General features: G+C 37.7%; 1 protein-coding gene and 1 non-coding gene across 2 annotated transcripts; both read left to right on the forward strand.

Moving 5' to 3' along the window:
- The first annotated feature begins 5,884 nt into the window (after positions 1-5,884).
- LOC132608447 (small nucleolar RNA R71) lies at positions 5,885-5,990 on the forward strand. The gene has a single exon (XR_009570367.1). It is a non-coding gene; the product is annotated as a small nucleolar RNA R71 (small nucleolar RNA).
- Positions 5,991-17,550: 11,560 nt separating this feature from the next.
- LOC132605303 (uncharacterized) lies at positions 17,551-19,626 on the forward strand. The gene is made up of 2 exons (XM_060318498.1): positions 17,551-18,757; positions 19,321-19,626. The coding sequence occupies exons 1-2, from the start codon at positions 18,617-18,619 to the stop codon at positions 19,486-19,488; spliced, it is 309 nt and encodes a 102-aa protein (XP_060174481.1). The 5' UTR covers positions 17,551-18,616; the 3' UTR covers positions 19,489-19,626.
- Positions 19,627-22,347: the final 2,721 nt, after the last annotated feature.

The following is a 22,347-nucleotide window of genomic DNA, read 5'->3' on the forward strand; positions in this document are numbered from 1 at the left end:
CAGCATGTCCCAAGAAACTTCGGACACCTTTTATTGAGATAGGCGGAGGAAGTTTTGAAATTACATCAATTTTTTCTTGATCGACCTCGATTCCCTTTTCAGAGATTTTGTGACCGAGGACGATTCCTTCCTTCACCATAAAATGGCACTTCTCCCAGTTTAGCACCAGATTGGTCTCCTCACACCGTTTTAGCACTTGACCCAGATGGCCAAGACAATCTTCAAACGAATCACCAACTATAGAAAAATCATCCATGAACACCTCCAAGAAATCTTCTACCATGTCAGAGAAGATTGACATCATGCACCTCTGAAAAGTGGCTGGTGCATTACACAAACCAAACGGCATCCGACTGAACGCAAAAGTCCCATAAGGACAAGTAAAGGTGATCTTCTCCTGATCTTCCAAGGCGATGTTGATCTGATTGTAACCCGAATAACCGTCAAGGAAAAAATAGTAAGAACGCCCTGCTAACCTGTCAAGCATCTGATCAATGAAAGGCATAGGGAAATGGTCCTTGCAAGTGGATGTATTGAGCTTGCGATAATCCATGCAAACTCTCCATCCGGTTACAGTTCTGGTCGGGATCAACTCATTTTTTGCATTCGGCACAACAGTGATGCCGCCCTTCTTAGGAACACATTGGACCGGGCTCATCCATTTACTATCAGCAATCGGGAAAACCACGCCTGCATCTAGCCATTTGATGATCTCTTTCTTGACGACCTCTTGCATATTCTCGTTTAGTCACCTCTGATGCTCTACACTTGGTTTGCTGCCCTCCTCCAACTGAATTTTGTGCTCACAGATCCCAGATGGGATACCTCGAATATCTGCTATGGTCCAACCAATAGCACGCCTATACTTCCTCAATACCTCCAAAAGCTGCACAATCTGCTCCTCAGTCAATAAGGATGAAACAATCACCGGTAATGTATTGTCGGGACCAAGGAACTCATATTTCAGGTGTGATGGGAGCTGCTTAAGCTCCAACTTAGGTGGCTCAATGATCGATGGCTTTGCTGGAGGAATTGTTCTATTTTCCAAATCAAGACTCAGCTTCTTTGGGTGGTATGTGTATGAGCCCAACCCAACAAGTGAATTAACTGTCTCCTCATAGCCTTCCATGTCTTTAGCATCGAAATTCATCAGAATACCAGCCAAAGCCTCACCCAAACTCTCTTCTTCCATTTTGAACTCCACTGCTTCATCAACAATATCGAATGAATCAATTGCCGAAATACTCTCGTAAGCACTTGGTAACTTCATCCCTTTGCTAGCCTGAAAGGTTACTTCTTCATTGTTGACTCGGAACTTTATTTCATTTTTTTCAGAATCCATCAAAGCCCTCCCTGTAGCAAGGAAAGGTCTCCCCAGAATGATAGGAATGTCCCTGTCACGACACAACTAGGGGCCGCGACGGGTACCCGGGGCTAACCACCGAGCACCGCTCGTTCTATGACTTATCCTGCTAATTTAATACTCCTTTAATCAATTTATATTCAAATCATAAAGAAATCATATTTTGTTTGAAACATAAATACTTTTGTAAACATAAGCCTTTAGGCTATCAACATAATATGCACAGATATGTATATAAGTTTCTACATAATGGCAACCTTGGGAGACCACACAACCCACACTGCGTATCTACGAGCCTCTACTGGAGTACTAGACATATACATATATACACAAAAGCATAGCTCGACTAGCACCTCCAAAATAGTGGAGTGCTCCTGTAAATCTGCTGATAGCTCCTATAGGTCTGCGCCGTCTCTCTGTCTACCTGTGGGCATGAACACAGCGTCCAAAGAAAACGGACGTCAGTACGAAAATTGTACTGAGTATGTAAGGCATAACAATGGAAATACGTCAATGAGATAAAGGAAACATCAATAAGGAGCAACTGTATTTGACTGTCACGTATAGAAGAAATAGCACATGCTGACTTACTTCATATCATATATTGCTGCGGAACGTGCAGCCCGATCCATATATCATCATATATAAATATATTGCCGCGGAACGAACGGCCCGATCCATATGTCATCATACATTAATATATTGCCGTGGAACGTACGGCCCGATCCATATATAGTATAGTATGTTAGTGCCGAGGAACGTACGACCCGATCCATCACCCATATATCCCGCGTCCGGGCACCCCGCGTCCGGGATGAAATCATGATATGCCAGCTGTACAGGTGGCTATGCGTCTATAGCGCCTCACCTTTCCCCACTTCCCCTGAGAACATTTTCATATCATATATATATATATATATATATATATATATATATACATACATACATAATATTCATAACATGCAGGAGAACCCAAGGAAAAGCTATAACTCCATCGGAGTGACGTAAGGTCGAACACCTCCGGGTATATTATGGATTAATCATGATCGTCATGTCTCACCTTGAAGGGACAATCATCATAAGGCGAGACTGTCAACGAAGACTAATATAAAAAGGGAACAGAAAATAGGGTCATAATCTTGTAAGAAGTCATTCTTTATACTTTTGGAAATCTTTAAGGAAATGTAGTCGTCATCCATGAATAAAATTGAGAAATCAAGAAATAGCTCAACATTCTTATATCGTCATTGAAATCATAACTTGAAATCTTAAAACATGAAATCGTTCTCATCGTAGTCATCATAAGAAAATATTCTCATCTTCAACATCATCGTTATCATTACAAAACGTGTCCATCCTTATGATCATAAAAGCTTACAAAATCATAAAACTTTGTTTTGGAAAGATACGGACATTTTGGGACACATTTGCGGGTTATCAAGAGAGGAATCATGCCTTGGAATCATAACCGTTTAGCTTTGGAAAATGAGAAAGCTATGGAAGCATTCATGAAGTCGTAACATAGGAATCATGCCTTTGAAGGAAAAGGGACGAGCCTTAACATACCTTTGTCGTTTAACATATATGTTACTCGCTTGTTCTCCTTCGATGCTCACGTTTCTACCTTCACAAGAAGTCGCATGAACGTTAGCCAATCGGTTACTTAAACGTGCCCACTAATTCTAGGAGAATTTGGGCAGCATATCCTTTGTTTCTACTACTTTTCCCATGTCATATTTCAACTCCCAACACTCACAATACTACTCACAATATCACAATCCACAATCCACAATCGTAATTTATGTACATTTAGCAAAATCCACCATTTTCTTCCAATTAACTCACGTTTATGGGTTTTAGCTCATCATCATATTTTCCCATACATCACACCTATTTCATGGTTTACGTGTCATTTATAACGTATTCATACCCGTAACACACTAACATTCATGATTCACTTCAAACCTTCACCCTACAATGTCACTATTCACCTTTCATGACCCATTTCCTACATTCTTCTTCAATCCAAGCATTTTAACTTATCAACACTTTAATCATCATGAGAAAGTTATGAAACTTACCTTAGATAGTGATTGAACAAGTCTTGAGTGGAGTTCCCCTTCTAGCACCAAAACCCTACCTCACCTTCCTTAGGATTTTCTTGAAGAAGATAAATCTTACTTGAGTTTCATACACTTTGATTCCTGAATTTGATGTTGTTAATCTTGGTTTCCTTTGATTTTCTTATGGATGAGATGTTAGAGAGAGTTCTAGAGGGTTTTAGGACTAAAATGGTGAAAAAAATGAGTTAGAAACGAAATTGGGTCTATATATAATTGTCCAGAAGATTCTGGACTGGCACAACATGCGACACTATGTGCGAGTCTCTTGTCGAACATGCGAGTCGCATGTTGTGTCGCAGGTCATGCCAGTTGATCAACTCTCACTGGCACAACTTGCGACACTATGTGCGAGTCGCATGTCTAACATGCGAGTCGCATGTTGTGTCGCAGGTCATGCCAGAACGTGATGAACTATCTGCCGTAAAATGGCCATAACTTTTGATCCCGATGTGCTGTAAGGGCCCACCAACTATGGTTGGAAAGATATTTCAATTATCTACAACTTTTATAATTTTGTGTTTTTCCCAAATTCCGACTTAAAAATGGAGTTTTGGTCCCTACAAACCAGATCCTCCGAAAGTGTTTCCTTAACTCGCCCTTTTTGGATGGCTTGTGCCCATATTTGGCTTGTGGGTACTTCTTGAAACTCACTTGGATCCTAATTACCAACATAAGGGGAATTATAATTCTTCTCCTAAATATCTTTAAGACATCGCTAGTTCGATACTCGAAATTGTCCTTCGCCAGTCGATCCACCGTGCGCGAACGAAAATTTTCCGGGGTGTAACAGTCCCGATCAACAGCACAGTCAAGAATCACGAAATCAGCGGGCAACATAAAATCACCAACCCGCACAATGACATCATCCACCACCCCAACAGGTCTTTTGATAGACCTATCAGCCATTTGCAGTCTCATCGTAGTCGGCCTTGGCATCCCCAAACCTGATTGTTTATAAATAGCAAGGGGCATCAAATTTATACTCGCCCCATTATCACACAAGGCATGAGCAAAATAATGGTGCCCAATAGAACAAGGAATGGTGAACGCCCCAGGATCTCCCTTTTTCTGCACAAGTGTGGTTGAGATGATGGAACTCATAGTATGAGTCAAACTCACGGTTTCATGTTGAACCGTCTTCTTCTTGGTCAGCAAATCCTTCAAATATTTTGCAAAACCGGGCATCTCCTTGACAGCTTCCAAGAAGGGAAAATTTAGAGATAACTGCTTCAGCTGATCATAATACTTCTCAAACTTAGCATCTTCTTTCTTCTTTGCCAACCTCTGAGGAAAAGGAGGTTTAGATTTGAACAGTTGTGTCAAAGGGCGGAGAGCCCCTTTTATGGCTTGCTTGCTCATTTTATCAGCTTCCCTCACCATCTCTGGAATATCATCACCCTTCTTGTCAATAACAATCTCATCAGCAGTGATGGGTGCTTCAGACTGCACCTCATTCTCTTCATCTATCGGCTCAGGATCAATCACCTCTTCAGTAGCCCCCTGTATTGTTTTACCACTTCTAGTAGTGATGGCAAAAACACGGTCTATACCGCTTCCCCCATTCTTGGGATTTGGAATAGTATCACTCGGAAGTCCTTCTTTTTTTGGAAGGTGCTGCTCTCTAGAAATATCCCTCATCTGCGACTCAAGCTTCTGAATGGCCGCTATATGGGAACCCACTGTTTCTGTCAGCCCAGATAAAGTCCTTTCAAACTTCGATTGATTAGCCAAAATCTTCTCAAGCATTTCTTCAACTTTCGAACTACCCTGCTCTGATGACTGCCCTTTCGGTGGTAAATAAGGATTGGAACTCTTGTTCCCAAAATTGTTGTTGTTGTTATAGCTCCCTTGGTTCGCACCACCATAATTATTGTTGTAGTTCCCAGAGTTGTTGTAAGCACTTTGACCTTGCTGAGGTCTCCATTGATTCTGAGTCTGATAGCCACCTTGGTAATTCTGTCTTTGATATCCCCCTTGAGAGTTATTAACATAATTGGCATCTTCAACCTGCATCGGTGGCCCATCAAGGAACGGACCATCTTGAGCATGGAACATCCCTTTCGGCAAAACTGCATCATCCTCACAAACATGTACCTTTTTGATTTGAGATTCATCAAACTTTTTCGTCAGCAAGGAAATATTTGTTGCAAGTTCTGCCAATGTTTGTTGGGTGTCCTGATTCTCCTTCACTATATTCTGGAGCATGGCATTACCATACGGTACCACATCAACATTGTTCGAATGCCAAGCCTGATTATGAGTTGTCAGTTTGTTAAGTATGGTGGTCACTCGTCGAAAGGTCTTGTTCATAAAACACCCATCAACTGCGTTGTTGGCTACTGACTGTGTCACTGGATCTAACCCTCGATAGAACTTCTCCATCAATATATTTTCCGGAAAACCATGATTTGGGCTCCTCTGCAAATATTCTTTGAATCTCTCCCAGGCTTCATATAGTTTTTCCCCCGGTCGTTGCTTAAATTCATAGATCTTGTCACGAATTTCAGCCTTTTTGCTAGGGGGGTACCACTTTGTGAGGAAAGCAGCTACCATTTCTGCCCATGAAGTAATAGAATTTCGGGGCAGCTTCTCAAACCATGTTCTTGCCTCTCCAGCTAAGGAATATTTGAATAACCTCAACCGAATAGCATCTTGTGGAACATTGTTCTGGATATGATTAGCACACACATCCACAAAATTCTGCAAATGACGTTGAGGGTCATTCTCGGTAGAATTCCGAAAGTATCCCTCAAGTGTCAACAACTGGTATAGAGAGGAATCAATTCTCACAGTAGCAGCTCCAACTCGAGGCTGAACAATAGGAGATGCATAGTCCTCCTCCGGAACAAGTTCAGCGAAAATATTTTCATCGTATGATTCATTCGCCTGATTGTTCACCAGATTTCCCTGGTTTTCAGCACGTTGATTTTGCTGATGTCGATTCATGTTCACCTTCTTTACACAAAGTAGCAAACAAGGTGTGATGGAATAAGCAACAGACTTTAATCAAAGCAAACACTATTTAGTAATTTCAAAACCGTATTCCCCAGCAACGACGCCAAAATTTGATACGCTCAAATTACACCTCTTAATGGTATAATGCGGACGTTGTCAAATATAGTAACCCAACAAGGTTGGGGTCGAATCCCACAGGGAATATGGTGTGAAAAGGTTACTAAAGTCATAGATGCTAAGTTCTAGGTCTAATGTCTTAATCCGATAATGTTGGTAAAAGTTGGTCTTTTCTATAACTAATTTCTAACTATTTCTTTGGTGGAAATTTATGGTAAAAGAAACTAAGGCTGTGTCCCCGTTAGATAGGGTGTATGATCATGGGTATTGATCTTGATATACTTCTAATGGATCATTATATGAATGCACTTAATCTCTATGTGAATCTCTACTATTTCCCAATAAATAAAGATTATGTCTTTCTATGATTTTTCCAAATATAAGAAAGTAACCATGAAGAACGATTAATCATGCCAAGTAAATTCCTCTTATTCCTAAGTGAATTTATTAAACAAAGTTTAAAGCTTTGAGTTCTTGTTGACTATTCTTACCAACCCTAATTATTTTTCCAAATAAATCAAGGTTTATGGCTTTAATCAATGTTTGCAACCATTAATTATGAATGAAGAATAAAGAATAATCAAACCCTAATAATACATTATATGTATATCAATCACAAAACCCAATCACAAAACACCCATCATTGGGTTCACAACCCTAGTAAGGAAATTTAGCTACTCATAAAGAAAGAAGAACAATGAGAAATAATGAGAATCATAAAGCTTACAATTGATTTAATGGACTTGAGAAATTACTTGCAATTGTTTGTAATCTCCAAAAGAGCTCAAAAATATAGATACTTATGCTAAGAAATAATAAACTGAGGTCTGTGGCAAAAAACTCTGTACAAGAACCCTACAATTAAGTATTTATAGGAGCAAAAATCGTGAGAAGTGAAAAGACACAATTACCCGTCGGGCTTGGTTTACGTTTCATTTTACGGTCCGTAAGATTGTTATACGGACCGTAAAATTACTTACTCTCATTCGTCAAATATCACACCCTTTTTACGGTACAATTTGACGGTCCGTATAACTGTTTTACGGACCGTATAAATGTCCCGCAGAAATGGCTCGTCGATCATTGCTCACTGTGACCACTATACGGTATATTTGACGGTCCGTCAAATATTTTTACGGCCCGTATAATTGTTCCGCATAATTGGTTCGTCTATCATTGTTCACTGTGACCACTATACGGTCAATTTGACGGTCCGTATAAGAGTTTTACGGTCCGTCAAACTGCCCCGTCAAACTGCCTCTTCAGTGACTCTTATTTTCTCCATTTCTTCGACTTTGGCCATCAAAACACTTGATACCTGAAATCCACTAAAAAACACATTAAATCACGTAGACTTTGCTTAAAAACAAGTAACGCTTATAGCCGAAAAGCATCAATTGTGGCGTAAAATTACGCCACATCAATGTTACGGACTGTAACATGAGTTACGGACCGGAACACCATACCGTAACACGGATGGTTTCCATGAAAACTTTCTGGAAATTTTGGTCCTGTTACGGTTCACTGTTACGGACCGTAACATGAGTTACGGACCGTAATTCATAGCGTCACGTGTCCTTTCTGGTACGGATCACGTTACGGTCCGTAACATAAGTTACGGATCCCGTTACGGTCAGTAACATGAGTTACGGATTGTCATTTAGCTCAAATTTGTCCGTTTTTTAGCATTTCATCTCATTTTCGATCCTTTGTCAACCAATCCTATAAAACACAAAAATAACATAAGAAACAATGTAAAAACACTTAAAAACAAGCAACATTTCTAGTTACAAAGGCATAAAATGTGCCGAAATTCACGGCACATCACTAATATACCCTAAAAATAATAAATAAGAGAGGAAAAAGAGCAGCCGAAAATTACCATGGAAGTACCCACGAGAGCTCCAAATCTATATATATATAAAGCAGGGACAAAGGACCGCCTACATGACACTCTCTATGACCTTCATTCTTATTTATCTTTTTTCTTAGATTTTTGAATTTTTCAACTCATAAACGTTATCACTAACACCCATTAGAGAGTCCAAAAGTTATTACCAAACGCCACGACAGTTACTGCATAATCCAAGTCCACAACGGTTACTAAAGAGTCCAAGTTTCTATAAAAAAGCAAAGCATGTATCGTTCTGTTCCACAACGTTACACTCTTTCCTTCCACTTCTTCCTCCCTCTCCCTAAAATCTCCATTTGTTTCTTCTTCTTGGTCCTGTCTTCTTCTTCTTCATGTAATCAATCCCCAAATGTATGATTCTTATTGCTTACTCTAACGCGAAAGATTTTGCCATGAAAAGAAGGGCAATTGTTTTTCTGTTTTAAGTTTCTACATATTCATTTGCAATCTATAATTAGGTTTTTTTAAACTGTATTGGTAGTTACCATTGTGATTGAGTTGTATTTCTGTGATTTGTTCGACAATTTTAGGCTAACCGCTAAGTTGAAGCAGTGAAAGCTTTATGCTCGACGAAAGCAGTGGTTTTCATAAGGTGGAATAAGATCTCCTTTTGTCACTTAATCAATGATTTTGCCGGTGTCTGTAATTAGCCCTTTTGGTGGAAAACATTCCTTTTCCATTTTGTACTTTCTTTAATTTCAAGATTGTTACGTCTCTGAGGATATTACATAATCAAACTTGGTTGCATGACTTTTTGAGTTATATATCTTAAGGAGATATTAAAGGATATTAACAAAGGCATCCTTATCAGTGGTCACTTCACTTGAAAAAAAATCATTTCTGGTATGCTTTTGTTTATGAAAATAGATGATAATTGGTGTTCTTTAACTTTTTCCCCCGGAGGTATTCTTTAAATTTACTCTGCATAAATTTATTTGATGCTAGCGTCTTCACCACATTCAAGATATCTATTTTTTTTTTAACAACTGAGCTGGCGATTTACTTTATTCTTCCACTTTTAAAAGGCAGGTCAATTTTCAATTTTCAAATGCGAAGGCATGTGTCGTATATTAATTTGGTTAGTGTACACACCTGGTGTGATTAATTTTATACCATCCTTTTCCTCCTTCTTTCGCTTTTCCCCACACAACTTTAAATAATTTGGTTTCTTTCTTCCTGCATGTTGTTAATAATGTTTATCATTTGTGTAATTACTCTAATTATTAATCGTATTACCTTAGCAATTTCAAAAGTGACTTTCTTAATCCTCTTTTGGGAGGCCAAAAGCACTTTTTTTAATTAAAGCAAAAATTCTTATTTTAGAAAGGTGAGGTGTTTGGCCAAGCTTTTGAAAGAAAATAAGAGTTTCTGGGAGTAGCGGAAACTGTTTTTCAGAAGCTAAAAGAAGTAGCTTTTCTGTAAAAGCACTTTTGAGAAAATATAGAAGCGCTTTTTAAAAGTTTAGTTAAACACTAATTGCTGCTCAAAAATGAGTTTTAAATTAATTGGTCAAACACAAGGGACGGAGGGGGTATTCATTTGAAATCTCAAATGCATTCTTCAATTTTTGTATATATAACCCAAATAAGACAACATGAGTTGGCATTGGCACTATGATAAGAACTGATATGTTTTGATGACATGAGAAACCCTAAGGAACCAGATACAATTAGGTTCACTTGTCTGGACTTGGTTAACCTTATGATATCTCATATGTTGTTTTCTAACATGCTCCTTGAAGGATCAGATGCCTGCAGGATTTGCTCATATATGAGAGACTAGATATGTTGATTCAGAAGGACTAGATGGGATCGGGTCTCCAGCCTGCTCAGGTAACAATGCAGTTGTAGAGATACCGACAAAATTAGTAACGTCCAAATCCACTCCTCAAAGAGAAAGTGTACACGGTCGTATGCAATATAATTTACCCAACTATGAGTTGGGGTCGATTCCACCGGGAACAATTTACTAGGCGATTTAAACAAGTAAGGAACTATCACTTTCTACGCTAAGCCAAACAAACACTTGATAATATTTTGATTTTAAGAAAATTATAACTAATGCAAAAATGTAAACTAACCTAGAAAGCAAGTAAAATGATCAATGGCCACAAGCATGGATACAAGGAACTCTCAAGTAACAATCCAATATATTTTATGATATTACAACTAAGAGCGGGTTTATGTTCATAGATAATGATTTCTAAAATCTCATTGAAAGTCTTCCAACCAAAGCAATGAATTTCACTCTAAGCTTTTCCAAGCCTTAGAGTGTGATATTAAGCACAATCAATTTAACCTCAAGTAACTATCCTCTTCCGAGCTCAAGTTATTAGATGGGTTTAATGACCTAAATTCTTTTTTATTAATCTTTCCCAACCTAGATTTCCTCTTCCGAGCTCAATCAAAGTAAATGGTCGAATCTTAGGGTTAGCTAATCCCTTAAGAAACATTAAAGAACAAGATTAATTAAAACAACAAAGACCCACTTCAATAGCAATAAAAATCATTCAATACATAAGCATAACAAGAGATTTAATCCAACACTTGATAATGAAAAATATCATAAACAAGATTCAAGTGAATGAAGAAAATACTACACACTTAAATATTCAATACAAAACAAGGAATTGAAGAAAGGTTTAAGAAATATCTCATTAAGGTGCTCCAATCTTCTCCTCCAATGGTGTAGATGCCCTAGCTCTCCAAGCTCGAAAATATGGCCAAAGATGAATATAATTGCTCCCTTGTCTTCCTTTTGTAGTTCCCCAATTTTTCCAAGTCCAAGAAATGACAAAATATGCCCCAGATTTCAGTTTTTGCAGTTCTGCCCCGTTTTTGCAAATCTGTCCCCTTTTTGCAAAACTGGATAGTTTTTGTCTAATTTGGCCTCTTTTTGACTTTATTTTCACTTGGTTTCTTCCGATCACTTCTAAATCACATAAAACCTATAAAATAGATGTAAATGATGTTAAATGCATTGTTTTATCAACCAAACATAGCAAAAATATAAGATTAAAGAAGAGATAAATTGGTAAAATACCAACTTATCAACAGTGTATCTAGTACTTACAACTTGTTCAAAGAACAGATGAGGAACCAGGTTCCTCCAGGTAAAGGTCCTGGTCACTTGTGACGACCCCCTCTGGGGACCCACTACTCAAGGTATTGTCTATGCCAGGGTGCTGCCCGTCCGCACAGGGGCTTGCCCCATTATCCCTCTTCACGCTGCAGCGCTACGGGGTATCGAACGCGGAACCTCTAGCTCCTTTACATTCCCCAAAGGGAATCGCCTCAATTGGTAAGAGGCGATTCCCTTTGGGGAATGTAAAGGAGCCAGAGGTTCCGCGTTCGATACCCCGTAGCGCTGCAGCGTGAAGAGGGATAATGGGGCAAGCCCCTGTGCGGACGGGCAGCACCCTGGCATAGACAATACCTTGAGTAGTGGGTCCCCAAAGGGGGTCGTCCATGGTGATAACAAACATGATTGATCGACAGAATTCCAACATGAAGCTAAAGCACATCATTGACAAGATTCTGAAAATCAAACGGGAAACGAACTTCCAGGTGAAACATTGCTTTAGAGAATGTAACCAAGTAGCGGATAGTTTGGCAAAGCTAGCCTCTAGTGCTGCTGGTCCTGATGGTTTCAATGGCACTTTCTACCATAAATGTTGGGACATTATTGGTAATGATGTCAAAGATTTTTTCCAGAGTTTCTTTCTTGGCAAAAAGCTCACCAAATTTTTTACCCATACTTTCCTGGTTCTTATCCCCAAAGTGAACGCCCCAGTCAACTTCTCTGATCTCAGACCTATTAGCCTCACTAACTTGTCCTGCAAAATTATCTCCAAAATTATTTCCGTTAGGCTTAACCCTCTTTTGGAGAAAATCATTTCTGAAAATCAAAGTGGCTTTATCAAAGACAGGCTTATCACTGAAAATGTCCTCCTTGCGCAGGAAATTGTCAATGGTATTAAGAGTTATAATAGGGGAGGTAATATGATTATTAAACTTGACATGGCTAAAGCCTATGATAGAATGTCCTGGGATTTCTTATTGGCTGTCATGAAAAAATTTGGTTTCTCTGATGATTTTCTCCACATCGTTAGTAACCTGCTTGCTGGGGTTTGGTACTCTATTATCTTGAATGGCACCAGAAGTGGTTTCTTTACCTCGACTCGGGGGCTTAAACAAGGTGATCCTCTCTCACCCTCTCTCTTTATTATTGGGGCCGAAGTATTGTCTAGGGCTTTAAATAGTCTTAATCAACACGATCACTTTAACCCTTTCTCCATGAATTCCAAAGGACCTATCATTAACCATCTCGCTTATGCTGATGACATTGTTATTTTTTGTGGAGGTAACAATAAGTCCATTAAGCTTATCATGCATCAACTCAGGAGATATGAGAAGGCCTCTGGGCAAAAAGTCAATAACAATAAAAGTTTCTTTATCACTGCTCCTAACACTTCTGTTTACAGGATTAACAGGATGAGAAATATTTCTGGCTTTATTGATAAACCTTTCCCTTTCACTTATCTTGGCCGCCCTATTTACTTTGGGAGGAAGAATGCTCCTCTCTTCGATGGCATGCTTTCTAAAATTGTTAAAAGGTTAAATGGATGGCAAGGGAAAATGCTATCTCATGGGGGGAAAATCACTCTTATTAAGCATGTGCTCCAATCTCTTCCTATCTATATTCACTACTAAAAAATCAGCGTTTAGTGACGGAATATTAGCGACAGACCATATTGTGTCGCTAATTAACGACGGATTAGCTACGGATTTCTCATTTTGTCGCGAGAAAAGCAACTAAAATTTTATCTCATTATATAGTGACGGATTAGCAACGAAAACTGAGTTTCGTCACTAATAATTAGCGCGAATTTTTGGCGCCTTAAATTTCACTACAGATTTAGCAACAGAAGAGGCGCGACAAATTTTATTTTTCATTAGCGACGGATTCAGCAACGAAAAATCCGTCGCTAGGCCTTTAATTTTTCTCGAAAAAAATATATATTTGCAGCAACGGAAAAATTTGTCGCAATATTAATTATTAAAAGAAATCAATATATTATTCAGCGACGGATTATAAAATCCGTCGCTAGTCCGTCGTTAAATGTAAAAAAAGATATCTCCTAGCTAGGGCACACATTATTTCATTTCAGTTCAAACACAGTAGCCAACACAGATAGAGAGAGAGTGTGTGCGAAATTGCTAACATAGAGAGAGAGAGCACAACATAGATCAAAATAATGTGAATCTAGGGTTTCTATTGTGTTTTTCTCTTCTTCTACTGCAACTTTTATCTAAAGGAAAGGTATGTTTTGATTTTTCTATGTTTTATGGGCAGTTTCTTTATTCTTTATCTCCTTCTTTGTGTTTTCTGACATTAAATCTAAAACGAAATTAAGATATATGTGTTTTCTTGCTTATTATCTAAAGGACAGAGTGTCTTTAAGTTTTTTTTTTTGGCTAAAATCAAAGTTGGGTGTCTTGAAAACTGTTGGGTTTATAATTTATTTGAAGGTTAAGTGTTGGGAATCTCTATTTCGGCCAAAATCTGATGAAAATGGAAATTCGACCTTTGTTTGTGCTAAATCTTGTAGGATAATATTATTTGGTGGTTAAAGTTTGATTTAATTTGTTGCATGTCGAGAAAAAGCTTGAAGAACTCAACATTCTTTATATTCTGTGATTTGAAATCAGTGTTAGTGAACTGGGTTTCTTACTCAATTTTTTTTGTTTCAGTTTCAGTTTGTCATTTTTTTTAACTAAAAGGTGAATGATATTTTCTGTTTCACTAAGTTATTTCAGCTTGTTCTTCCATTTAGAGGTCATTCAGTTGTATTAATGATATGAAGACAAAACTTCTGGCTGCGTTGCCTTTTGCTGCTGCTCTGAGTGTTTCAATGATGCATCCTGGTTGAAATGTTACTGCATCTTTAGAAGCTGAAATAAGTGTCAGGTTGCTAATTGTTTTTTAGGCAAGCAACTGCTATAGTGGAGACATATTTTGTGCCTTACTTTGCTATTTGATGAACTGCTACTACATTTGAATGAGTTTTGTATCTGCACTTTGAGAGTTGTTTACTATGTTTGAATGATTGCATTTACAACAAACATATGTGGTCTTTGAGATAGAAACTCCTATACTTGATTGGTGCCTACTTTTGCCAAACAAGAATTGATGCTACATTGCGAAAATCCTGAATAAAAATTGCTGCACTTTTAGTCATTTTGCTGTTGTATGTTAGGGTAAAACTGTTGCTCTTAATATATAGTTGTGCATTTGATAGAAGCTCTTACACTTGACATGATTGTTCTCTTTTAGAAGGCAAAGAAATGACTGCATTTTGTTAAAACACAGAAGATGATATACTTTTTTTAAATGACATTTATTGAGACTGCAAGATCTGCGTAGTTCCTAGATCTCCTTCTGTCATTTTGTTATTAAAATGTTCATGCTGTATTGTGGAGAACTAGTACGATTACTTGAGATAAGACGATTACTCATGTCAAAATTCAATTATTATTGACAGAACGGTGAGAATGATTTCTGCTGAGTCTATTTGGGGCGTTTCGGCAGTTCTTGCTCTTTTTGTATTGTAGCTATGTGTGCAGGCATAGATTGACATCATGCCAAGTGTATGTTTCTGTGCTTTACCGATTCTACTTGCGGAGTATAATATGCCCTTTGCTATTTGGTGATTTGTAACACTATGAAGTTGTAGTTGCAAGACTATAGCAGCCAACCGATAATTAATGATTCTAGCACTTTCTTGTTGGACAGGTGGTGTGGAGTATTATTTGCTCCCTTGGAATATGGAAACTGAAGCTTCTTTTGGTATTTGTAATTTCTTAAGGCAATTCAGCAGTTCCACTGCTGCTAGAAAAGTTGATTTTACAGACCTTACATAAGAATTGTATCTCATTTCTTGTTTACTGCATGAAAGTATATAGGAACCTTTTTGTTTGTACATATTAAAAGATAAAAAAAGTATATCATCTACTGTTGTACTATGATTTTTCTACTGTAATCGATTTCAAATTGCAGTCATCCGTATAAATGGTATCCACAAATTGCAGTCATATTTATGCATTGGAGGTGATTTTCTTTAGCATCACTGTGGTTAGTCTTTGTGTATCTTTTATTATATGGATACTTCCATATTAATGGACTAATTTTTTCGTCCTGTTTCTAATGTCCGTAAGAAGATTTTGACCTGATGAATGTTGAAGGAGTTACAAGAGGGAATGTGGCAAGCCATCTCCAGGTATATTTATATATATTTTCATATGTTTCCTTTAATCTGCTTTATATTTTTACAAATGGTATATATGTATGCTTTTTGTTACTGCTCAGATATATGTATGCTTTTGTTACAAATGGGATATAAAGTTGCATTGCTGTTGATGTTCTATGTTGTTACTGGTGTGCTTTTAGTACAGTATTTTTAGCATTTTTGTACTGCTAATGCTAATGAAATGCAGTGCAAAAATGCTAGTTTTTCAGCATTTCTGCACAGCGTTTCAGCATTTCTGCAATGCGTTTCAGCATTTCTGCACAGTTTTTCAGCATCTCTGCACTGCGTTTCAGCATTTCTGCACTGCGTTTCAGCATTTCTGCACAACGTTTCAGCATTTCTGCACAGTTTTTCAGCATTTTTGCACTGCGTTTTCAGCATTTCTGCACTGCGTTTCAGCATTTCTGCACTGCGTTTCAGCATTTCTGAAATGTAGTGCAAAAATGCTAAAAATACTGTACTAAAATGCTGAAACTTAGTACAGAAATGCTGAAAAACCAATGCAGAAATGCGAAAAATGCAGTGCAAAAATACAAATACGCAGTGCAGAAAAAAATCACTGCTGAAGCACAACACTAAAAAAATACTGAAACGCAGTTTAGAAAATCGTGCAGAAATGCTGAAACGCAGTGCAGAAATGCTGAAAACGCAGTGCAGAAATGCTGAAAAACTGTGCAGAAATGCTGAAACGCTGAAAAATTGTGCAGAAATGCTAAAACGCTGTGCAGAAATGCTGAAAAACTGTGCAGAAATGCAGACCATATCTCACCATATCTCCAATAGTTTCCTTTGAACTTGAATGCCAATAAAGATGGCTGAATACAATCTATGAATTACCAATGTCGTTTCATGGTTTTCAATTACTGTTTATTAACTTGTCTATAAGAATGATTTGCTTGGAATAAGAAATATGTTTTAGTAGTAAAATTGCAATGTAAATTGGCTACTTCGATTGAGTCTTTGTATATGTAAAACCATTATTCTAAGAAGTTACATTTTGCATAACTTGGGGGCTTATCGAAATCCCTAATTTGCTGCTAAACTTGAAATGGAGTGACTGCTGCCTGCTGTTGGTTTTTCGAGCCACATTTGGAGTTGGGTTTGTTGGTAAGAAACTACTGCATTTTGGATCATTTGGCTGCTGAACTTCAGGTAAGCTATTACTGCATATTTTTGGTTAACCGTTACTGCAATTGGAGCCTTATCAGTGTTAAATGGGCAGGCAGTAGTTGCCACATTCTGTTGTATAAAACACTGTTAGGATCAAGGGTGCTATGTTGTTACATCTCCTTGTCAAGGTGTACTGTCTTAAAGGCTGTTGTGGCATTTTTAAATTCATTGTTGGGACAACCTTGAGATAATTTTGAGTGTTGTTGCACTGAGAACATATTGCTGCACTTGGTTTCTATTTTGAGAACTAAGGTGTAATGGTTGTGCAGTTCTGAATTTTAATGACTCCTGCCTTTACATTTTGTTGTTTTGCTGCTTGGCCATTACCTACAGTTGGCTTCTATGATCGGTAATGAATTGAGATTAAATGGTTGCTTGGTTTTTGCCATAGCATTTTGGCCTAATAGTGAACGACATGTGCTACTACATTTTATGGGTTGTTGTTGTATTTTTGATTTGGCCATTGCATCTGATGAATTAAGCTCCTACATATCTTGGTGTTGGAACTGTTGTGCTATAAGGTTACTTGCTGTTCCATTTTGAACTAAGCCATTGCTTTTTTTTTTTGGGCTAAACATGAATCTGCATTGCTGTTGATGTTCTATGTTGTTACTGGTGTGCTTTTGCTGGAATTTGTAATACTGTTACTGCATATACCAAAGGCGACTTAATCTAAGGATGGGTACTTACAACCCCACCACAAGTCCACAACTAACTTAACCTTCCAGCTCTTATAATATACAAATGCCAATTAGTACCTAATTGTATATGCGAAGCTTATTTTTTTTTAGTCGGTCCAAAAAGAACACAGTTGTTATTGACTCTTGAAAACTAATGTACTAACATATGTTGAGATGGGGAGGATTGAACCTTAACAAGTCCTTATGACTGAAGACTACAGATTACTAAAACTATATTCTACTGGTAAATATTCTACAACTCAAAAACTTATAGATTTTAGCATGAAGATCACAAGAATTATCTGCGGAAAAGAAAATCCCAAGTAACCTTGCCTCCAAACTTTTTAAAAATATTGGTGTAGTAGTTGGTGTGTGAATATGGATGGATCTAGTGTTGTAGCCGTTATTTTGCCAAAATCTTCCATATTCCACATTCCTCTGTCAACTCATGGTCCGATTCTTTAAAAGGTAAAAAGTTATTGTTTCAAGTTATTTTTGGAGTAGCTAGGGAGAAAAGATGTAAAGATAGCATAGAAATTTCTTAGAACTCAAAATATGGAAGAACTTAACCAACTCAAATAAACTAGTAACTGATACTTTCATCTGAAATTTACATCCTTAACAAGATATATGCTGATTTTTCTTTGAGATTGGAAAGAAAGTTTACCGCTTCACTGCTATATTAGTGTCACTTTTACTTTGTTTTAGAATAAAATAATACATGTGATGTGAATGTAGAATAATTCTACTTACTTCATGCCCATTGGCACTATAATTGCAGTTACACTTCCCTTGCATTTATTAAATCTTTGTTCACATCTCTCATGTGATTTGCATTGTGTTTCTTTATGGATTGCTGTATGGCCAACTAATTCTTCATATACATGCATGTGCTTTGGTTCCTTTTGCCTTTTTTTTTTTTTAAGTTCTGCTTGTATTAGTGTTTTAAGCTAGTAATTTCTCCCATTGAATACAATTTAAATTTTTATGCAGGGGCAACCCCCTGATTGCATACTAAAGGACGCAAAAAACACCAGCAAGCTAAGTTATTCAAGTTTGCTTGGGAGCATTAATCCTATGAGCAGATCTAGAGTTTATCAAGCTTTGGCAGAAGAAGATATTGAAGCTGTAAGTAGATGAAATTCAAAACTAATGAATTATGAAATAGGGTCACTGGAAATCATACCTTTCTTATACTTGAACATTTGGATACTTTTCTCCATGTTACTTATAGTTTTGGTGTAAAGGGTTCTAGCTATGACGTGTAGATAATTGGGATATTTTGTTAAAATGGATGTGGTTGAACAACACAAGCATAGTGTATTGTATACATTTTCCAACCATCTAAGTGCTATTAATGCAATTGATTAAACTTATCAGTAAAACAGAAAGGAAAACATGAGCAGAAGGTGTAAACTTGGGGTATATGGTATTAGCTTAGTGCTAGCAGCCAATTAACTTGTGGTATATGGTATTAGCTTAGTGCTAGCAGCCAATTAACTTGTGATATATGCATTTTGTGGGGCTTGTTTTAGTTTCTTTATAGTCTAAAGTTTTGGTTTCAAGTCTTTTTTGATGTTGATAAGTAATGAAACATTATTGATTGAGAGTAGTTCTTTCTCAGGATTATACGGCTTAAGCTGTAACCGTGACAAGATATCGGATGGCTAAAGCTCTTTTAATTTTTGCAGGATGCCAAGGGCAATGATGTTGATCTCAGTCTGATATTGATCAATGTGAAGCATATTACGAAGCTGCTAGGGGAACAAGGAAGAGAAGAATATATGGTCTTGGATCTCAAGCACAAAGTTATCTGCTTTTTGTTGGAAAGAACAAAATTATGCACTAACAATACTTGATGGATGTGTGGGTTCTTTTGGTAGTTGACAACTTGGTGTTGTCGGTGTTTTGGACTTAACGATTAGGATTTAGCTATCTATTTTGAATCTTTTTTATAAATATTATTTTATGTGAATGTCAGTTATTTTAAGGGTATTTATTACTTTGTATTTAGTATGTGTTAACAGGTGTATTTAAAATAAATAAAAAATTGGAAGAAAAATATTTGTGACAGATTTGCGACGGATTTTGGTCGTTGCTAGATGGAAAACAGTAGGCTACAGACTGCGACAAACATTGTATTGTCGCTAAATGCAGGCACAAATAATTCAAAGATTTTGCGACGGATTAGCGACAATAGTTTTCGTCGCTAATTTACTAAAACGATGAAATGAAATATGAAATTAGTCACGGAATTCATAACAATAGCAACAAAATAATCCGTTGCTATAATGTGGAACGGATTTCATACGTCGCTACTCTGTCGCTAAGTTTGCTACGGATTTCATTTTTCCGTCGCTAATAGGTTAGCAACGCGCAAAATCGCAACAGACGACATTCCGTCGCTAATCCGTCGCAACACATGTTTAGCAACAAATATATGCTGATTAGTGACGGAATACGTCCGTCACTAAACGCTGTTTTTTTAGTAGTGATTATGTCTGCTATGAATCCCCCCAAAGGAGTTTTAACTCTTATGAAGAAACATTTTGCTAATTTTCTTTGGGGGTCAAATAATGGTAAGAACAATTACCACTGGTCTTCCTGGGATAAACTATGCCTACCCAAGGAAGAAGGTGGAATTGATATAAAGAAAATGGAAGATGTCTCCAACACTCACATTGTGAAAAGATGGTGGAGATTCAGGACACAATCGTCGCTCTGGGCCAACTTTCTACAAAGCAAATACTGCAAGAGAGCTCATTGTGTCACTAAAGTTGCAATCTCAGCCGACTCCCACACCTGGAAAAGTCTTGTAAAAATTAGAGCCAAGATTGAACCACACATTGTTTGGAAGATTCGATCAGGCAACTCTAGTTTTTGGTGGGATAATTGGACAGGTAAAGGAGCTTTAGCTAAAATCTTCCCTGGCATAGGAAGATCAGCTAAGCTCCCAGTTAACTTTTTCTTTGATAATAACAATTGGAACTATGCTAAACTTTTAAATGTTCTTCCTATGCAGGCTGCCCAGAGCATTGCTCAGATTAACATCGGTGAACAAAATGGAACAGATTTTCCAATATGGCAACTGTCCGAGGATGGATGTTTCACTAACAAAAGTGCTTGGCACTCCATAAGAGCCTCGGCACCAAGCTCCCCGTTCCTCAACAGCTTGTGGCACAAAAGAATTCCTTTTAAAATTTCCTTTTTGAACTGGAGAATTTTTAAAAGAAAATTACCATTTGATGACACTATTGGCAAATTTGGAACTGATAGAAGATCTATGTGTGTGTGTTGCAGGGTCCCTACATATGAGACAATACAACATTTCTTTGTTGAAAGTGAAATTGCCCATCAAATCTGGAGCTTATTTGGCAATCCTTTGGGAATTCGACACACTGACCAACCTGTCCCTGCAGTTTTTAAAAAATGGAGGGATTGTAAATACACTAACAATGTTCAAAAATTGATTCTGCGGGTCACTCCCCTCATCATATGTTGGGAATTATGGAAGCAAAGATGTTCATGCAAGTATGGGAACCAAGAAAGATACTCATTGGGAAGATGCTCATGCAACGAATTTGGACCATCAAATCAGCCGCGAGCAAGCTCTTTCCCTCCATCACAGACATGACCAGATGGACCGAGATCTGTTGCATAATAGAAAAACTAAGACCCATCAAAAAGTGGTGGCAAGTCCTCTGGAAAATGCCACCTGTTGGCACCTTGAAGATGAACACGGATGGAAGCTATATCGCAGAACAAGGAAGAGCGGGAATCGGAGGCATCTTGAGGGACTGCCGTGGAGACTTGATCGTGGCCTTTTCTATCACTGTGCAGTGCAGCAGCAACAACGTCGCTGAAGCTCTCGCGGCAGAATTTGGGGTGACATTGTGTCACCATTTGGGGTACGTTGATTTCATCTTGGAACTCGATTCCATGGTGATAACAAACATGATTGATCGACAGAATTCCAACATGAAGCTAAAGCACATCATTGACAAGATTCTGAAAATCAAACGGGAAACGAACTTCCAGGTGAAACATTGCTTTAGAGAATGTAACCAAGTAGCGGATAGTTTGGCAAAGCTAGCCTCTAGTTCCAGCCAAAACTGACATGCCTAGCCTAGCTAGAGGGCCTTTCCTACTAGATAAAAACCAGATGCCTAGCATTAGATCCAAGTTTGACAAAGCTAATTTTTATGTTAGTTAGAATGCTCACGACACCAGAATTTGGCATCCATGTCTCGGCCTTTTCTGGAATTTTTGTGGTGATGGGATCACCAAATATTGTGTTGTAATGGAGGTTAGGCTCAGCCCCCCCCCCCCCCCCCCCCCCCCCCTCCTTGTAATTTTTTGCTAATACAACACTGCCCAGAGGGAAACTGGGCAATTTGATGGAAAAAAAAAAAAAGGACCCCTCTGTGGAGAAAGAAAGCAATTCAATTTGGTAAATCTTATCTGCATTTGAAACGTGAGCACAAAGTTATAAGCTATTAGAATCAATTGACTTTTTGACATTCAAATTTGATTTGAAAGATTGACTATTAAATAGGGGAAAGGAGAAAATAAACAAAATATTAGAAATTTTATTTAAACGTTCTCGGACTAAAATAATAAAAAAAAGATTTTTTTCTGGAAAGAAAACTTTCAAAGGTCCTTTTGCCTGTATTATAAAAGAACACTATTGTTTTGAAGAAGAAGAAGAACACTTATAT

This window comes from Lycium barbarum, chromosome 8 (assembly GCF_019175385.1).
Source record: "Lycium barbarum isolate Lr01 chromosome 8, ASM1917538v2, whole genome shotgun sequence".
Classification (NCBI taxonomy): domain Eukaryota; kingdom Viridiplantae; phylum Streptophyta; class Magnoliopsida; order Solanales; family Solanaceae; genus Lycium; species Lycium barbarum.

What these genes read in the sequence shown, in the direction of transcription:
- LOC132605303 (XM_060318498.1), top strand. Translation starts at nt 18,617, where the DNA reads ATGCAGGGGCAACCCCCTGATTGCATACTAAAGGACGCAAAAAACACC. An exon ending in CAGAAGAAGATATTGAAGCT is followed by an intron (nt 18,758 to 19,320) that starts GTAAGTAGATGA and finishes TAATTTTTGCAG; the next exon opens with GATGCCAAGGGCAATGATGT.